The sequence below is a fragment of the Entelurus aequoreus genome, linkage group LG11 (assembly GCF_033978785.1).
Source record: "Entelurus aequoreus isolate RoL-2023_Sb linkage group LG11, RoL_Eaeq_v1.1, whole genome shotgun sequence".
NCBI classification, from domain to species: domain Eukaryota; kingdom Metazoa; phylum Chordata; class Actinopteri; order Syngnathiformes; family Syngnathidae; genus Entelurus; species Entelurus aequoreus.
In genome coordinates, this window is record NC_084741.1 from 1304226 (window position 1) to 1321768 (window position 17543).

At 40.8% G+C, this 17543-nt stretch overlaps 1 protein-coding gene across 1 annotated transcript in view; it reads left to right on the plus strand.

Annotated features, from left to right (window-relative positions):
• The window catches only part of LOC133660497 (IgGFc-binding protein-like), an 81520-nt gene that overhangs the window by 24920 nt on the left and 39057 nt on the right, over positions 1–17543 (plus strand). The window contains exons 19-24 of the mRNA XM_062064035.1: positions 10831–11016; positions 11239–11654; positions 15070–15188; positions 15484–15680; positions 15782–15920; positions 17174–17356. Coding sequence (XP_061920019.1) covers positions 10831–11016; positions 11239–11654; positions 15070–15188; positions 15484–15680; positions 15782–15920; positions 17174–17356 — 1240 coding nt within the window. The remainder of the gene's footprint in view (positions 1–10830; positions 11017–11238; positions 11655–15069; positions 15189–15483; positions 15681–15781; positions 15921–17173; positions 17357–17543) is intronic.

Genomic DNA, 17543 nt, shown 5'->3' on the forward strand with positions numbered 1-17543 from the left:
TACTAATAAACTTCTTTTATCACCTTTTTACTAATAAACTTGTTTTATCACCTTTTTACTAATAAACTTGTTGTATCACCTTTTTACTAATAAACTTCTTCTATCACCTTTTTACTAATAAACTTCTTTTATCACCTTTTTACTAATAAACTTCTTCTATCACCTTTTTACTAATAAACTTGTTTTATCACCTTTTTACTAATAAACTTGTTGTATCACCTTTTTACTAATAAACTTCTTCTATCACCTTTTTACTAATAAACTTCTTTTATCACCTTTTTACTAATAAACTTCTTCTATCACCTTTTTACTAATAAACTTCTTCTATCACCTTTTTACTAATAAACTTCTTTTATCACCTTTTTACTAATAAACTTCTTCTATCACCTTTTTACTAATAAACTTGTTTTATCACCTTTTTACTAATAAACTTCTTTTATCACCTTTTTACTAATAAACTTCTTTTATCACCTTTTTACTAATAAATTTGTTTTATCACCTTTTTACTAATAAACTTGTTTTATCACCTTTTTACTAATAAACTTCTTCTATCACCTTTTTACTAATGAACTTCTTCTATCACCTTTTTACTAATAAACTTCTTCTATCACCTTTTTACTAATAAACTTCTTTTATCACCTTTTTACTAATAAACTTCTTTTATCACCTTTTTACTAATAAACTTCTTCTATCACCTTTTTACTAATAAACTTGTTTTATCACCTTTTTACTAATAAACTTGTTGTATCACCTTTTTACTAATAAACTTCTTCTATCACCTTTTTACTAATAAACTTCTTTTATCACCTTTTTACTAATAAACTTCTTCTATCACCTTTTTACTAATAAACTTCTTCTATCACCTTTTTACTAATAAACTTCTTTTATCACCTTTTTACTAATAAACTTCTTCTATCACCTTTTTACTAATAAACTTCTTTTATCACCTTTTTACTAATAAACTTCTTTTATCACCTTTTTACTAATAAATTTGTTTTATCACCTTTTTACTAATAAACTTGTTTTATCACCTTTTTACTAATAAACTTCTTCTATCACCTTTTTACTAATGAACTTCTTCTATCACCTTTTTACTAATAAACTTGTTTTATCACCTTTTTACTAATAAACTTGTTTTATCACCTTTTTACTAATAAACTTGTTCTATCACCTTTTTACTAATAAACTTCTTCTATCACCTTTTTACTAATAAACTTCTTTTATCACCTTTTTACTAATAAACTTCTTTTATCACCTTTTTACTAATAAACTTCTTCTATCACCTTTTTACTAATAAACTTGTTTTATCACCTTTTTACTAATAAACTTCTTTTATCACCTTTTTACTAATAAACTTCTTCTATCACCTTTTTACTAATAAACTTGTTTTATCACCTTTTTACTAATAAACTTCTTCTATCACCTTTTTACTAATAAACTTGTTTTATCACCTTTTTACTAATAAACTTCTTTTATCACCTTTTTACTAATAAACTTCTTCTATCACCTTTTTACTAATAAACTTCTTCTATCACCTTTTTACTAATAAACTTGTTTTATCACCTTTTTACTAATAAACTTGTTTTATCACCTTTTTACTAATAAACTTCTTCTATCACCTTTTTACTAATAAACTTCTTTTATCACCTTTTTACTAATAAACTTGTTTTATCACCTTTTTACTAATAAACTTCTTCTATCACCTTTTTTACTAATAAACTTGTTTTTATCACCTTTTTACTAATAAACTTGTTTCATCACCTTTTTACTAATAAACTTCTTCTATCACCTTTTTACTAATAAACTTCTTCTATCACCTTTTTACTAATAAACTTCTTCTATCACCTTTTTACTAATAAACTTCTTTTATCACCTTTTTACTAATAAACTTGTTTTATCACCTTTTTACTAATAATCTTCTTCTATCACCTTTTTACTAATAAACTTCTTCTATCACCTTTTTACTAATAAACTTCTTTTATCACCTTTTTACTAATAAACTTGTTTTATCACCTTTTTACTAATAAACTTGTTTTATCACCTTTTTACTAATAAAAATGTTCAATCACCTTTTTACTAATAAACTTGTTTTATCACCTTTTTACTAATAAACTTGTTCTATCACCTTTTTACTAATAAACTTGTTTTATCACCTTTTTACTAATAAACTTGTTCTATCACCTTTTTACTAATAAACTTCTTCTATCACCTTTTTTACTAATAAACTTGTTTTATCACCTTTTTACTAATAAACTTGTTCTATCACCTTTTTACTAATAAACTTGTTTTATCACCTTTTTACTAATAAAATTGTTCAATCACATTTTTACTAATAAACTTGTTTTATTACATTTTTACTAATAAACTTCTTCTATCACCTTTTTACTAATAAACTTCTTCTATCACCTTTTTACTAATAAACTTCTTCTATCACCTTTTTACTAATAAACTTCTTTTATCACCTTTTTACTAATAAACTTGTTCCATCACCTTTTTACTAATAAACTTGTTTTATCACCTTTTTACTAATAAACTTGTTCTATCACCTTTTTACTAATAAACTTCTTCTATCACCTTTTTACTAATAAACTTGTTTTATCACCTTTTTACTAATAAACTTGTTCTATCACCTTTTTACTAATAAACTTGTTTTATCACCTTTTTACTAATAAAATTGTTCAATCACATTTTTACTAATAAACTTGTTTTATTACATTTTTACTAATAAACTTCTTCTATCACCTTTTTACTAATAAACTTGTTCTATCACCTTTTTACTAATAAACTTCTTCTATCACCTTTTTACTAATAAACTTGTTTTATCACCTTTTTTTTGTTGTTAATGCTAGTAACTAGTAACATGTATCGCCACATTAAACATTGTTAATGCTAGTAACTAGTAGCATGTATCGCCACATTAAACATTGTTAATGCTAGTAACTAGTAGCTTGTATTGCCACATTAAACATTGTTAATGCTAGTAACTAGTAGCATGTATCGCCACATTAAACATTGTTAATGCTAGTAACTAGTAGCATGTATCGCCACATTAAACATTGTTAATGCTAGTAACTAGTAGCTTGTATTGCCACATTAAACATTGTTAATGCTAGGGACTAGTAGCATGTATCGCCACATTAAACATTGTTAATGCTAGTAACTAGTAGCATGTATCGCCACATTAAACATCGTTAATGCTAGTAACTAGTAGCATGTATCGCCACATTAAACATTGTTAATGCTAGTAACTAGTGGCATGTATCGCCACATTAAACATTGTTAATGCTAGTAACTAGTAGCATGTATTGCCACATTAAACATTGTTAATGCTAGTAACTAGTAGCATGTATTGCCACATTAAACATTGTTAATGCTAGTAACTAGTAGCATGTATCGCCACATTAAACATGGTTAATGCTAGTAACTAGTGGCATGTATCGCCACATTAAACATCGTTAATGCTAGTAACTAGTAGCATGTATCGCCACATTAAACATTGTTAATGCTAGTAACTAGTAGCATGTATCGCCACATTAAACATTGTTAATGCTAGTAACTAGTAGCATGTATCGCCACATTAAACATAATTAATGCTAGTAACTAGTAGCATGTATCGCCACATTAAACATTGTTAATGCTAGTAACTAGTAGCATGTATCGCCACATTAAACATTGTTAATGCTAGTAACTAGTAGCATGTATCGCCACATTAAACATTGTTAATGCTAGTAACTAGTAGCATGTATCGCCACATTAAACATTGTTAATGCTAGTAACTAGTAGCATGTATCGCCACATTAAACATAATTAATGCTAGTAACTAGTAGCATGTATCACCACATTTAACATCATTAATGCTAGTAAGTAGTAGCATGTATCGCCACATTAAACATTGTTAATGCTAGTAACTAGTAGCATGTATCGCCACATTAAACATCATTAATGCTAGTAACTAGTAGCATGTATCGCCACATTAAACATTGTTAATGCTAGTAACTAGTAGCATGTATCGCCACATTAAACATCATTAATGCTAGTAACTAGTAGCATGTATGGCCACATTAAACATTATTAATGCTAGTACCTAGTAGCATGTATCGCCACATTAAACATCATTTTTGCTAGTAACTAGTAGCATGTATGGCCACATTAAACATTGTTAATGCTAGTAACTAGTGGCATGTATCGCCACATTAAACATCGTTAATGCTAGTAACTAGTGGCATGTATCGCCACATTAAACATTGTTAATGCTAGTAACTAGTAGCATGTATCGCCACATTAAACATTGTTAATGCTAGTAACTAGTAGCATGTATCGCCACATTAAACATTGTTAATGCTAGTAACTAGTAGCATGTATCGCCACATTAAACATTGTTAATGCTAGTAACTAGTAGCATGTATCGCCACATTAAACATTGTTAATGCTAGTAACTAGTAGCATGTATCGCCACATTAAACATTGTTAATGCTAGTAACTAGTAGCATGTATCGCCACATTAAACATTGTTAATGCTAGTAACTAGTAGCATGTATCGCCACATTAAACATTGTTAATGCTAGTAACTAGTAGCATGTATCACCACATTAAACATGGTTAATGCTAGTAACTAGTAGCATGTATCGCCACATTAAACATTGTTAATGCTAGTAACTAGTGGCATGTATCGCCACATTAAACATTGTTAATGCTAGTAAATAGTAGCATGTATCGCCACATTAAACATTGTTAATGCTAGTAACTAGTGGCATGTATCGCCACATTAAACATTGTTAATGCTAGTAACTTATAGCATGTATCGCCACATTAAACATTGTTAATGCTAGTAACTAGTAGCATGTATCGCCACATTAAACATCATTTATGCTAGTAACTAGTAGCATGTATCGCCACATTAAACATTGTTAATACTAGTAACTAGTGGCATGTATCGCCACATTAAACATTGTTAATGCTAGTAACTAGTAGCATGTATCGCCACATTAAACATTGTTAATGCTAGTAACTAGTGGCATGTATCGCCACATTAAACATTGTTAATGCTAGTAACTAGTAGCATGTATGGCCACATTAATAATTGTTAATGCTAATAACTAGTAGCATGTATCGCCATATTGAAAATTGCTAATGCTAATAACTAATAGCATGTATCGCCACATTAAAAAGTGCTAATGCTAATAACTACTAGCATGTATCGCCACATTAAAAAGTGCTAATGCTAATAACTACTAGCATGAATCGCCATATTAAAAATTGCTAATGCTAATAACTAATAGCATGTATCGCCATATTAAAAAGTGCTAATGCTAATAACTACTAGCATGTATCGCCTGCTTGAGCACGGGCAATGTATTGCGGACTTTGCGGTGGCTCCATGGAAATGTGACGTTTGGCACTTTGGTTAACTCCGCCCACCAGTTTGAACATTTATTTGACCAACATGTCGTGCAAAGCTTCTTTTTGTATTATTGCGCCTGTAAATTCCACGAAGTCTGGCCGAGGAAAATTTGACCAGCCAGGCCGCGCCAAACCTCGCGCGTCTCCGGATCCAGACACCACGGAGGGGTCGGTTGTCGACTCGGCCATTTTGTTAGTCGGACGATGGACGAAATGCGAGTGGACATCCTTAACATCCGTCGTCAGAGGAGAGATAGCGGCGGTCCCGGAACCATTCAAAAGCATTCTCTCGTCCCATGGCGGGCCTGGAGCTCGCTGCCAATGCTAATGCTAACCAACTAACGGACATCCGTGCTCGCGTCAACAAGCTAACTTGCTAAAGGAATGCGACGATCTGCTGGAAAAATATCAGAGTGGTAGGCTGGGAGGGCCCTCGCCCCACTGAGTTGGACCGTGTCCAACCGGACCCTGCGCGCCTTGGGCCTAAGGATGGCCAACCTCCTTGTTGTAACGGGCGGGTGAGGCTACTCCGCTGTCCTCTATGGGTAAAACGACATGACTACAATCATGTCCCGACGTGAAGTTGCACCGGACTCTGTCTCGGGGGCACGCTAACATGCTAGCTGATCACTGCTATCAAGGACTACAAATCCCAGGAGCATAAGATACCTTTTCTAGATCCTCACTGGGGTAGTGTCGCTACTGGCTTTGTTCTGGGCTCGTTTTGGCTAACATGACTACTATTTGAGTTTGTCAAAGTCTTGTTGACTTTGACTCGGACAGTGTTGTTGCCAGATGTGCTACAGCTTGACGACAAGCACCCACCCTGCATGCTAGGCCTAAAATTGGCCAAACTCCTCGTTGTACCAGTGAATTTATTTCAAGTCCGGAACTAGAATCCACGAGGGGCAGGTGAGGCTTCACCGCTATCTTATACGGGTAAAAGGATTTCGATTTTTTCCGGACTTTACTCCGGCCGTAACTTGGAAACCAGCCGCCTTTCATGTCCCGACGTGAAGTTTGGACTCCTTCTCTTGGCGACGTTGTGGATCACTTGATCCAACGGCCAGACTCCCAGATTCGAGGACCCGGTACAGGCGGCAGACTTTGCGGAGAAAAATATCAAAATAGGAGTTGCACCGGACTCTGTCTTGAGGGCACGCTAACATGCTAGCTGATCACTGCTATCAAGGACTACAAATCCCAGGAGCATAAGATACCTTTTCTAGATCCTCACTGGGGTAGTGTCGCTACTGGCTTTGTTCTGGGCTCGTTTTGGCTAACATGACTACTATTTGAGTTTGTCAAAGTCTTGTTGACTTTGACTCGGACAGTGTTGTTGCCAGATGTGCTACAGCTTGACGACAAGCACCCACCCTGCATGCTAGGCCTAAAGTTGGCCAAACTCCTCGTTGTACCAGTGAATTTATTTCAAGTCCGGAACTAGAATCTACGAGGGGCGGGTGAGGCTTCACCGCTATCTTATACGGGTAAGAGGATTTCGATTTTTTCCGGACTTTACTCCGGCCGTAACTTGGAAACCAGCCGCCTTTCATGTCCCGACGGGAAGTTTGGACTCCTTCTCTTGGCGACGTTGTGGATCACTTGATCCAACGGCCAGACTCCCAGATTCGAGGACCCGGTACAGGCGGCAGACTTTGCGGGGAAAAATATCGAAATAGGAGTTGCACCGGACTCTGTCTCGAGGGCACGCTAACATGCTAGCTGATCACTGCTATCGAGGACTACAAATCCCAGGAGCATAAGATACCTTTTCTAGATCCTCACTCGGGTAGTGTCGCTACTGGCTTTGTTCTGGGCTCGTTTTGGCTAACATGACTACTATTTGAGTTTGTCAAAGTCTTGTTGACTTTGACTCGGACAGTGTTGTTGCCAGATGTGCTACAGCTTGACGACAAGCACCCACCCTGCATGCTAGGCCTAAAGATGGCCAAACTCCTCGTTGCCAGTGTGTTTATTTCAAGTCCGGAACTAGAATCTACGAGGGGTGGGCGAGGCTTCACCGCTATCTTGTATGGGTAAGAGGATTTCGATTTTTTCCGGACTTTACTCTGGCCTTAGCTCGAAAACCAGCCGCCTTTCATGTCCCGACGTGAAGTTTGGACTCCTCTTGGCGACGTTGCGGATCACTTAATCCAACGGCCAGACTCCCAGATTCGAGGACCCGGTACAGGCGGCAGACTTTGCGGAGAAAAATATCAAAATAGGAGTTGCACCGGACTCTGTCTCGAGGGCACGCTAACATGCTAGCTGATCACTGCTATCAAGGACTACAAATCCCAGGAGCATAAGATACCTTTTCTAGATCCTCACTGGGGTAGTGTCGCTACTGGCTTTGTTCTGGGCTCGTTTTGGCTAACATGACTACTATTTGAGTTTGTCAAAGTCTTGTTGACTTTGACTCGGACAGTGTTGTTGCCAGATGTGCTACAGCTTGACGACAAGCACCCACCCTGCATGCTAGCCCTAAAGATGGCCAAACTCCTCGTTGCCAGTGAGTTTATTTCAAGTCCGGAACTAGAATCTACGAGGGGCGGGTGAGGCTTCACCGCTATCTTATACGGATAAAAGGATTTCGATTTTTTCCGGACTTTACTCCGGCCGTAACTTGGAAACCAGCCGCCTTTCATGTCCCGACGTGAAGTTTGGACTCCTTCTCTTGGCGACGTTGTGGATCACTTGATCCAACGGCCAGACTCCCAGATTCGAGGACCCGGTACAGGCGGCAGACTTTGCGGAGAAAAATATCAAAATAGGAGTTGCACCGGACTCTGTCTCGAGGGCACGCTAACATGCTAGCTGATCACTGCTAGCAAGGACTACAGATCCCAGGAGCATAAGATACCTTTTCTAGATCCTCACTCGGGTAGTGTTGCTACTGGCTTTGTTCTGGGCTCGCTTTGGCTAACATGACTACTACTTGAGTTTGTCAAAGCCTTGTTGACTTTTCACCGCCTCACTCGGACAGTGTTGTTGCCAGATGTGCTACAGCTTGACGACAAGCACCCACCCTGCGTGCTAGCCCTAAAGATGGCCAAACTCCTCGTTGCCAGTGAGTTTATTTCAAGTCCGGAACTAGAATCTACGAGGGGCAGGTGAGGCTTCAACGCTATCTTATACGGGTAAAAGGATTTCGATTTTTTCCGGACTTTACTCCGGCCGTAACTTGGAAACCAGCCGCCTTTCATGTCCCGACGTGAAGTTTGGACTCCTTCTCTTGGCGACGTTGTGGATCACTTGATCCAACGGCCAGACTCCCAGATTCGAGGACCCGGTACAGGCGGCAGACTTTGCGGAGAAAAATATCAAAATAGGAGTTGCACCGGACTCTGTCTCGAGGGCACGCTAACATGCTAGCTGATCACTGCTAGCAAGGACTACAGATCCCAGGAGCATAAGATACCTTTTCTAGATCCTCACTCGGGTAGTGTTGCTACTGGCTTTGTTCTGGGCTCGCTTTGGCTAACATGACTACTACTTGAGTTTGTCAAAGCCTTGTTGACTTTTCACCGCCTCACTCGGACAGTGTTGTTGCCAGATGTGCTACAGCTTGACGACAAGCACCCACCCTGCGTGCTAGGCCTAAAGATGGCCAAACTCCTCGTTGCCAGTGAGTTTATTTCAAGTCCGGAACTAGAATCTACGAGGGGCAGGTGAGGCTTCAACGCTATCTTATACGGGTAAAAGGATTTCGATTTTTTCCGGACTTTACTCCGGCCGTAACTTGGAAACCAGCCGCCTTTCATGTCCCGACGTGAAGTTTGGACTCCTTCTCTTGGCGACGTTGTGGATCACTTGATCCAACGGCCAGACTCCCAGATTCGAGGACCCGGTACAGGCGGCAGACTTTGCGGAGAAAAATATCAAAATAGGAGTTGCACCGGACTCTGTCTCGAGGGCACGCTAACATGCTAGCTGATCACTGCTATCAAGGACTACAAATCCCAGGAGCATAAGATACCTTTTCTGGATCCTCACTCGGGTAGTGTTGCTACTGGCTTTGTTCTGGGCTCGCTTTGGCTAACATGACTACTACTTGAGTTTGTCAAAGCCTTGTTGACTTTTCTCCGCCTCACTCGGACAGTGTTGTTGCCAGATGTGCTACAGCTTGACGACAAGCACCCACCCTGCATGCTAGGCCTAAAGATGGCCAAACTCCTCGTTGTACCAGTGAGTTTATTTCAAGTCCGGAACTAGAATCTACGAGGGGCGGGTGAGGCTTCACCGCTATCTTGTATGGGTAAGAGGATTTCGATTTTTTCCGGACTTTACTCTGGCCTTAGCTCGAAAACAAGCCGCCTTTCATGTCCCGACGTGAAGTTTGGACTCCTCTTGGCGACGTTGCGGATCACTTAATCCAACGGCCAGACTCCCAGATTCGAGGACCCGGTACAGGCGGCAGACTTTGCGGAGAAAAACATCAAAATGGGAGTTGCACCGGACTCTGTCTCGGGAGCCCGCTAACATGCTAGCTGATCACTGCTATCGAGGACTACAAATCCCAGGAGCATAAGATACCTTTTCTAGATCCTCACTGGGGTAGTGTCGCTACTGGCTTTGTTCTGGGCTCGTTTTGGCTAACATGACTACTATTTGAGTTTGTCAAAGTCTTGTTGACTTTGACTCGGACAGTGTTGTTGCCAGATGTGCTACAGCTTGACGACAAGCACCCACCCTGCGTGCTAGGCCTAAAGATGGCCAAACTCCTCGTTGCCAGTGAGTTTATTTCAAGTCCGGAACTAGAATCTACGAGGGGCGGGTGAGGCTTCACCGCTATCTTGTATGGGTAAGAGGATTTCGATTTTTTCCGGACTTTACTCTGGCCTTAGCTCGAAAACCAGCCGCCTTTCATGTCCCGACGTGAAGTTTGGACTCCTCTTGGCGACGTTGCGGATCACTTAATCCAACGGCCAGACTCCCAGATTCGAGGACCCGGTACAGGCGGCAGACTTTGCGGAGAAAAACATCAAAATGGGAGTTGCACCGGACTCTGTCTCGGGGGCCCGCTAACATGCTAGCTGATCACTGCTATCGAGGACTACAAATCCCAGGAGCGTAAGATACCTTTTCTAGATCCTCACTCGGGTTGCGTCGCTACTTATTTTGAAAAGTATGGAAATAGCAAACTATCGGTGTGGGGACGACCCTCCACTAAACACGCACACCTGTCACTAGCCCTGTGGTGTCACCATTTGAAAGAAGTCAACTTGAAAAAAGTCAGGTACAATGATAAGAATGAAAAAACAATGCATGTGCTGCCGGGCACAAAATGGCTGAATAAACCAAAGCATGTTTTTCTCCTGGATTGAACCAATCGTCCACAAAAAAAAGGGTTTTATTGAAGTGTGCAATAATTGTCATCATCCCAGTTGTACACGACCAATGTGGTAGAGTCAATGTGTCCGGCAGACTTATCCTGTCTCGGGAGACTGCGTGTTGACGATGTCCGAGGTGGAGGAGGGAAAAGGTGTGCCGGCGTATTCCGTCCTGGTCCAGCAGCACAGCACCAAAGGTGCCGGAGTCTCTCGAACTGTGGAGCTCCAAGTCTACGACATGCAGCTCACCATGGAGGCTGGCGTCGTGTGGGCCATCAAGGTACTTCTTGCTAGCATGCTAACTGTTAGCATGTGAGCGTTAGCGACATTTTTGGTATGAACTCACCATAAACCTGCCATAGCACTTTCGGTACTTAGAGGTATCCCCTTAGGTGGTTGCATGCTAACTGTTAGCATATGCGCATAATATAAAACCACTACAGAACTGCTATTGCAATTTCTTTCTGGGTGGTAGCATGCTAACTGTGTTTGTGTGGGTCAGGTGGACGACGTCAGAGTCCCCCTTCCCGCCTGGCTAGCGGACGGACAAGTGCTAGCTTATCAGAGCGGCATCAACGTGGTGGTGCAGACGGACTTCCACCTCAAGCTGGTCTTCAACTGCGCGGCAGGCGTCATCCTCCAGATCCCGTCCACCTACGGAGGTCTACCAGCCGGTCTCTGTGGGAACTTCGACGGCCTCGCGTCGGACGAGCCGCCGTCAAACATCTCAGCGTTGGTGGCGGAGAAGGAAGGCGTGGCCTGTGGGACCGGCTGCGGAGACACGCCCTGTCCCGACACGGCTGGACCCAAGACCCCGGAGGCTGAAGACGCCTGTGGCGTCATCAAGGACCGGCTGGGACCTTTGGCAGGATGTCACGCCTCCATAGCGCCGACAGCCCACTTTGATACCTGCGTCAGGTAGGAACATCTCCAAACTCCACCTTCTGCCCTGAAACCATCTCAACGTCTCCAATGGAGGTCCCCAGAAACTAGAACACAGTAGAACCTCGGTTTACCATCTTGTCAATTGCTAACTGTTAGCATTTGAGCTATTTGCATCATTTTCCAAACTTAGACGGTCTCATGTAAAATGACTACAGAACTGTTTAGAACTTTTAGCACATATCGCTGTCTTTCAGGGGCTAGCATGCTAACTGTTAGCATTTGAGCTCTTTGCATCATTTTCCAAACTTAGATGGTCTTAAGTAAAATGACTATATAACTGTTTAGAACTTTTAGCACATATCACTCTTTCAGGTGCTAGCATGCTAACTGTTAGCATTTGAGCTATTTGCATCATTTTCCAAACTTAGACGGTCTTATGTAAAATGACTACAGAACTGTTTAGAACTTTTAGCACATATCGCTGTCTTTCAGGTGCTAGCATGCTAACTGTTAGCATTTGAGCTCTTTGCATCATTTTCCAAACTTAGATGGTCTTAAGTAAAATGACTATATAACTGTTTAGAACTTTTAGCACATATCACTCTTTCAGGTGCTAGCATGCTAACTGTTAGCATTTGAGCTCTTTGCATCATTTTCCAAACTTAGATGGTCTTAAGTAAAATGACTATATAACTGTTTAGAACTTTTAGCACATATCACTCTTTCGGGTGCTAGCATGCTAACTGTTAGCATTTGAGCTATTTGCATCATTTTCCAAACTTAGACGGTCCTAAGTAAAATGATTACAGAACTGTTTAGAACTTTTAGCACATATCGCTGTCTTTCAGGTGCTAGCATGCTAACTGTTAGCATTTGAGCTCTTTGCATCATTTTCCAAACTTAGATGGTCTTAAGTAAAATGACTATATAACTGTTTAGAACTTTTAGCACATACCACTCTTTCAGGTGCTAGCATGCTAACTGTTAGCATTTGAGCTATTTGCATCATTTTCCAAACTTAGACGGTCCTAAGTAAAATGATTACAGAACTGTTTAGAACTATTAGCACGTATCGCTGTCTTTCAGGTGCTAGCATGCTAACTGTTAGCATTTGAGCTCTTTGCATCATTTTCCAAACTTAGATGGTCTTAAGTAAAATGACTATAGAACTGTTTAGAACTTTTAGCACATATCACTCTTTCAGGTGCTAGCATGCTAACTGTTAGCATTTGAGCTATTTGCATCATTTTCCAAACTTAGACGGTCCTAAGTAAAATGATTACAGAACTGTTTAGAACTATTAGCACGTATCGCTGTCTTTCAGGTGCTAGCATGCTAACTGGTAGCATTTGAGCTATTTGCATCATTTTCCAAACTTAGATGGTCTTAAGTAAAATGACTATATAACTGTTTAGAACTTTTAGCACATATCACTCTTTCAGGTGCTAGCATGCTAACTGTTAGCATTTGAGCTATTTGCATCATTTTCCAAACTTAGACGGTCTCATGTAAAATGACTAGAGAACTGTTTAGAACTTTTAGCACATATCGCTGTCTTTCAGGTGCTAGCTTGCTAACTGTTAGCATTTGAGCTCTTTGCATCATTTTCCAAACTTAGATGGTCTTAAGTAAAATGACTATATAACTGTTTAGAACTTTTAGCACATATCACTCTTTCAGGTGCTAGCATGCTAACTGTTAGCATTTGAGCTATTTGCATCATTTTCCAAACTTAGACGGTCTCATGTAAAATGACTACAGAACTGTTTAGAACTTTTAGCACATATCGCTGTCTTTCAGGTGCTAGCATGTTAACTGTTAGCATTTGAGCTATTTGCATCATTTTCCAAACTTAGACGGTCTTAAGTAAAATGACTACAGAACTGTTTAGAACTTTTAGCACATATCGCTGTCTTTCAGGTGCTAGCATGCTAACTGTTAGCATTTGAGCTATTTGCATCATTTTCCAAACTTAGACGGTCTTATGTAAAAATGACTACAGAACTGTTTAGAACTTTTAGCACATATCGCTGTCTTTCAGGTGCTAGCATGCTAACTGTTAGCATTTGAGCTCTTTGCATCATTTTCCAAACTTAGATGGTCTTAAGTAAAATGACTATATAACTGTTTAGAACTTTTAGCACATATCACTCTTTCAGGTGCTAGCATGCTAACTGTTAGCATTTGAGCTATTTGCATCATTTTCCAAACTTAGACGGTCTCATGTAAAATGACTACAGAACTGTTTAGAACTTTTAGAACATATCGCTGTCTTTCAGGTGCTAGCATGCTAACTGTTAGCATTTGAGCTCTTTGCATCATTTTCCAAACTTAGATGGTCTTAAGTAAAATGACTATATAACTGTTTAGAACTTTTAGCACATATCACTCTTTCAGGTGCTAGCATGCTAACTGTTAGCATTTGAGCTATTTGCATCATTTTCCAAACTTAGACGGTCCTAAGTAAAATGATTACAGAACTGTTTAGAACTATTAGCACGTATCGCCGTCTTTCAGGTGCTAGCATGCTAGCTGTTAGCATCTATGCCTTATTACTCTTCTTCTCTATTGCTCCTGTTAGAAAACTGTGGAGTAAAATGACTGTCAAAACTCCACAAACACACAAAAATGTTTTTCATCACTGCCAAAGATTTTAAGTAAATCAACTATTTTCTGTAAGCAAAAAAACAATTTTCATCAATTAAAAAAATTATTTGCAAATGAAAATTTAAAAAAAAAAAAATGTTTTTATTAAATACATTTGGGACCATAAAAAAAAAACGGTTTTCTGGAAGTAAAATAAAAATTAAAAGTAAAAAACAACAACAATTCCCTTCAATTGAATGATTGGCAAAAAAAACTTGTTTTTTTTTCCAATTAAATAACGAATCGAAACAAACAACATTTTTTTTTCTTGAATTTAACAATTTACAAGTGAAAAAAAAAATTGTTTTTCTTGAACTAAAAAAATTACTGGCAAATAAAAAAAAACAATTTCCTTAAAATGAAAAACAATTTGCAGGTTAAAAAAAAAACCCAACAATTTTCTTGAATTAAAAAAATAATTTGCTAGTCAAATAAAACTATTTTTCTGCAATGGAAAAAAATATTTGCGAGCATAAAAGCAATTTTCTTGAAGTAAAACAAATGATTCGCAAGTTAAAAAAAAAAGAATATTTTCTTCATTTGTAAAAATATTCTGCTAGTAAAAAAAACGTTTTTTTTTCAAATAAATAATTTGCAAGTAAAAAACTATTAACTGCAATTGAAAACTTTATTCGCAAGTAATTCTCAAGTTATTTTTTAAATTAAAAAAACGATTCGCAACTCAAAAAAACCCCAAAAACAAAACAAAAAAACCCCACCAATTTTATTGAACTGAAAAGAAGACTGGCTCCTGACTTAGTGACTGGGGGACTAGACAACCAATATGTGCTGTCGCCTTCAGGGAGGTGTCGGCTGCGGGACGCCACCCAGACGCGGCGTGTGCTCACGTACAGAACTATGTCAGCGCTTGTCAACTCGCTGCTGCCGACGTCAGCAAATGGAGGAGCGTCACTTTCTGTCGTAAGTCAGAGCTTTTCTTCCATTGAGTACGCTCATGTCTCCGATGTTAGCACGATGACGCTAGCTTGATGACATTACGATAGCAGGTAGAAACATGCATGCAAACACTCTTACAGACATCACACAATGGACGCTTTAGTACGTAAAAAATAGTTGTAGTTATATTGTAATATTGGTTTTGGTATTGGTTTTACTTCCGGTTCAAGGCAAAACAGGAAGTGCGTGTATAAGTATATATGTAGCATTCTTTGAAGTGTGAAATGAGATGTCGTGTGAGGTGTGTTTGTCTTGGCAGCGCTCACCTGTCCGGCAGGAAGTCACTATGAGCTGTGCTCGTCCTCCTGCTCGTCCACCTGCGTCTCTCTGGAGAGGTCTGATCCCTGCCCCGTGTGCCAGGAGGGTTGCCAGTGCGACGCCGGCCTCCTGTCCGACGGCGAGCGCTGCGTGCCGGTGGACAAGTGCGGCTGCTGGGCAGACGGACATTATTACATGGTAAGGTCTCTGCCGCGCCAAGGACCACACCCGGTCCTAAGGACGTCCCGGGTCGGAGCTATGGTCGCGATGAGCGTTGAGACGGTGTATTCTCCTTGCAGTCGGAGACCTCGGTCCTCACGGAGGACTGTTCCGAGCGATGCGCGTGCCAGTCTGGACAGCTGACCTGCAGGCCAGCAGGGTGCCGGGAGGAGGAGGAGTGCGCCATCAAGGACGGAACCCTGGGCTGCTTCCCCACAGGTCGGTCCTCAACCTGATCCTCCGTTTGAGGGGATGGAGTCAGTCCCAGTTGCCTGTGGACTCAACGACAGCACGCGTACCGACCATCTTTGCCACCTGCTAGAAAGTGACTTCTTCAGTCATGGTTTTTCTCCTCGTACTTGTTTCAGTGATTCCGACACGGCAAGTTGGTTTTTAGCAGGCTTTTGTTTGGTGTTTTGTTCTTGTTTAATTCGTAAAGAGTTGTATAGAATACATCGTGCTTCTGTTTCAGACGCTGGAATACGTTTTTGGAACAAACTTTTTGAAGCGGTGCGGTGTCTTCAGTGATGCGGACGCTGTATCGATCCATTGTGGTGAAGAAGGAGCTGAGCCGGAAGGCAAAGCTCTCAATTTACTGGTCGATCTACGTTCCCATCCTCACCTATGGTCATGAGCTTTGGGTTATGACCGAAACGACAAGATCACGGGTAAAAGCGGCCGAAACGAGTTTCCTCCGCCGGGTGGCGGGGCTCTCCCTTAGAGATAGGGTGAGAAGCTCTGTCATCCGGGAAGAACTCTAAGTAAAGCCGCTGCTCCTTCCCATGGAGAGGAGCCAGGTGAGGTGGTTCAGTCATCTGGTTAGGATGCCACCCGAACACCTCCCTAGGGAGGTGTTTAGGGCACGTCCGGCCGGCCTCGGGAAGTCCTGTGGGGAGTGCTCAGAGAGTATGGGGAATCGGACTGTCTGATTGTGGCGGTCCACTCCCTGTATGATCAGTGTCAGAGCTCGGTCCGCATTGCCGGCAGTAAGTCGGACACGTTTCCAGTGAGGGTTGGACTCCGCCAAGGCTGCCCTTTGTCACCGATTCTGTTCATAACTTTTATGGACAGCATTTCTAGGCGCAGACAGTGCGTTGAGGGGATCCGGTTTGGCTGCAGGATTAGGTCTCTGCTTATTGCAGATGATGTGGTCCTGATGGCTTCATCTGGCCAGGATCTTCAGCTCTCACTGGATCGGTTCGCAGCCGAGTGTGAAGCGACTGGGATGAGAATCAGCACCTCCAAGTCCGAGTCCATGGTTCTCACTCAGAAAAGGGTGGAGTGCCATCCCCGGGTTGGGGAAGAGATCTTGCCCCAAGTGGAGGAGTTCAAGTATGCAAATCACCTGCAACAAAAAAGCTCGAATTTACGGTGAAAGGTCTCGCATTAACGTTGATATGTTTTGGGGGGATCGAGTACTTCTTACCCCACACAGTTTACTTCATTGCTGTGATGACCTTTGCTTGTTCCAGATCCGTGTGCGGAGGTTTCTTGCCGGACCAAGGAGGTCTGTGAAGTATCAGAAGGCCAAGGGGTTTGTGTTCCTGAAAGCAGCGTTTTGTGCTGGGCCTTTGGAGATCCGCACTACACCACCTTTGACGGCTGGAGCTACTCCTTCCAGGGAACATGTACCTACGTCCTTGTCAACACCACAGGTCTGTCACACACCCCAAGTCTGCATTGCGAGTCACCTTTGCAGTATTCACTTCCATTTGCAGTCCGACGTACAAAGTACTCTATGAAGGATCCTCAGAGTATTCAATCCACCTGCAACTGAACTGTTTAGTTTTTCTTAGAAGACCTTTTGTCTCTCATCCAAGTAGACTTCATGACCATGGATTT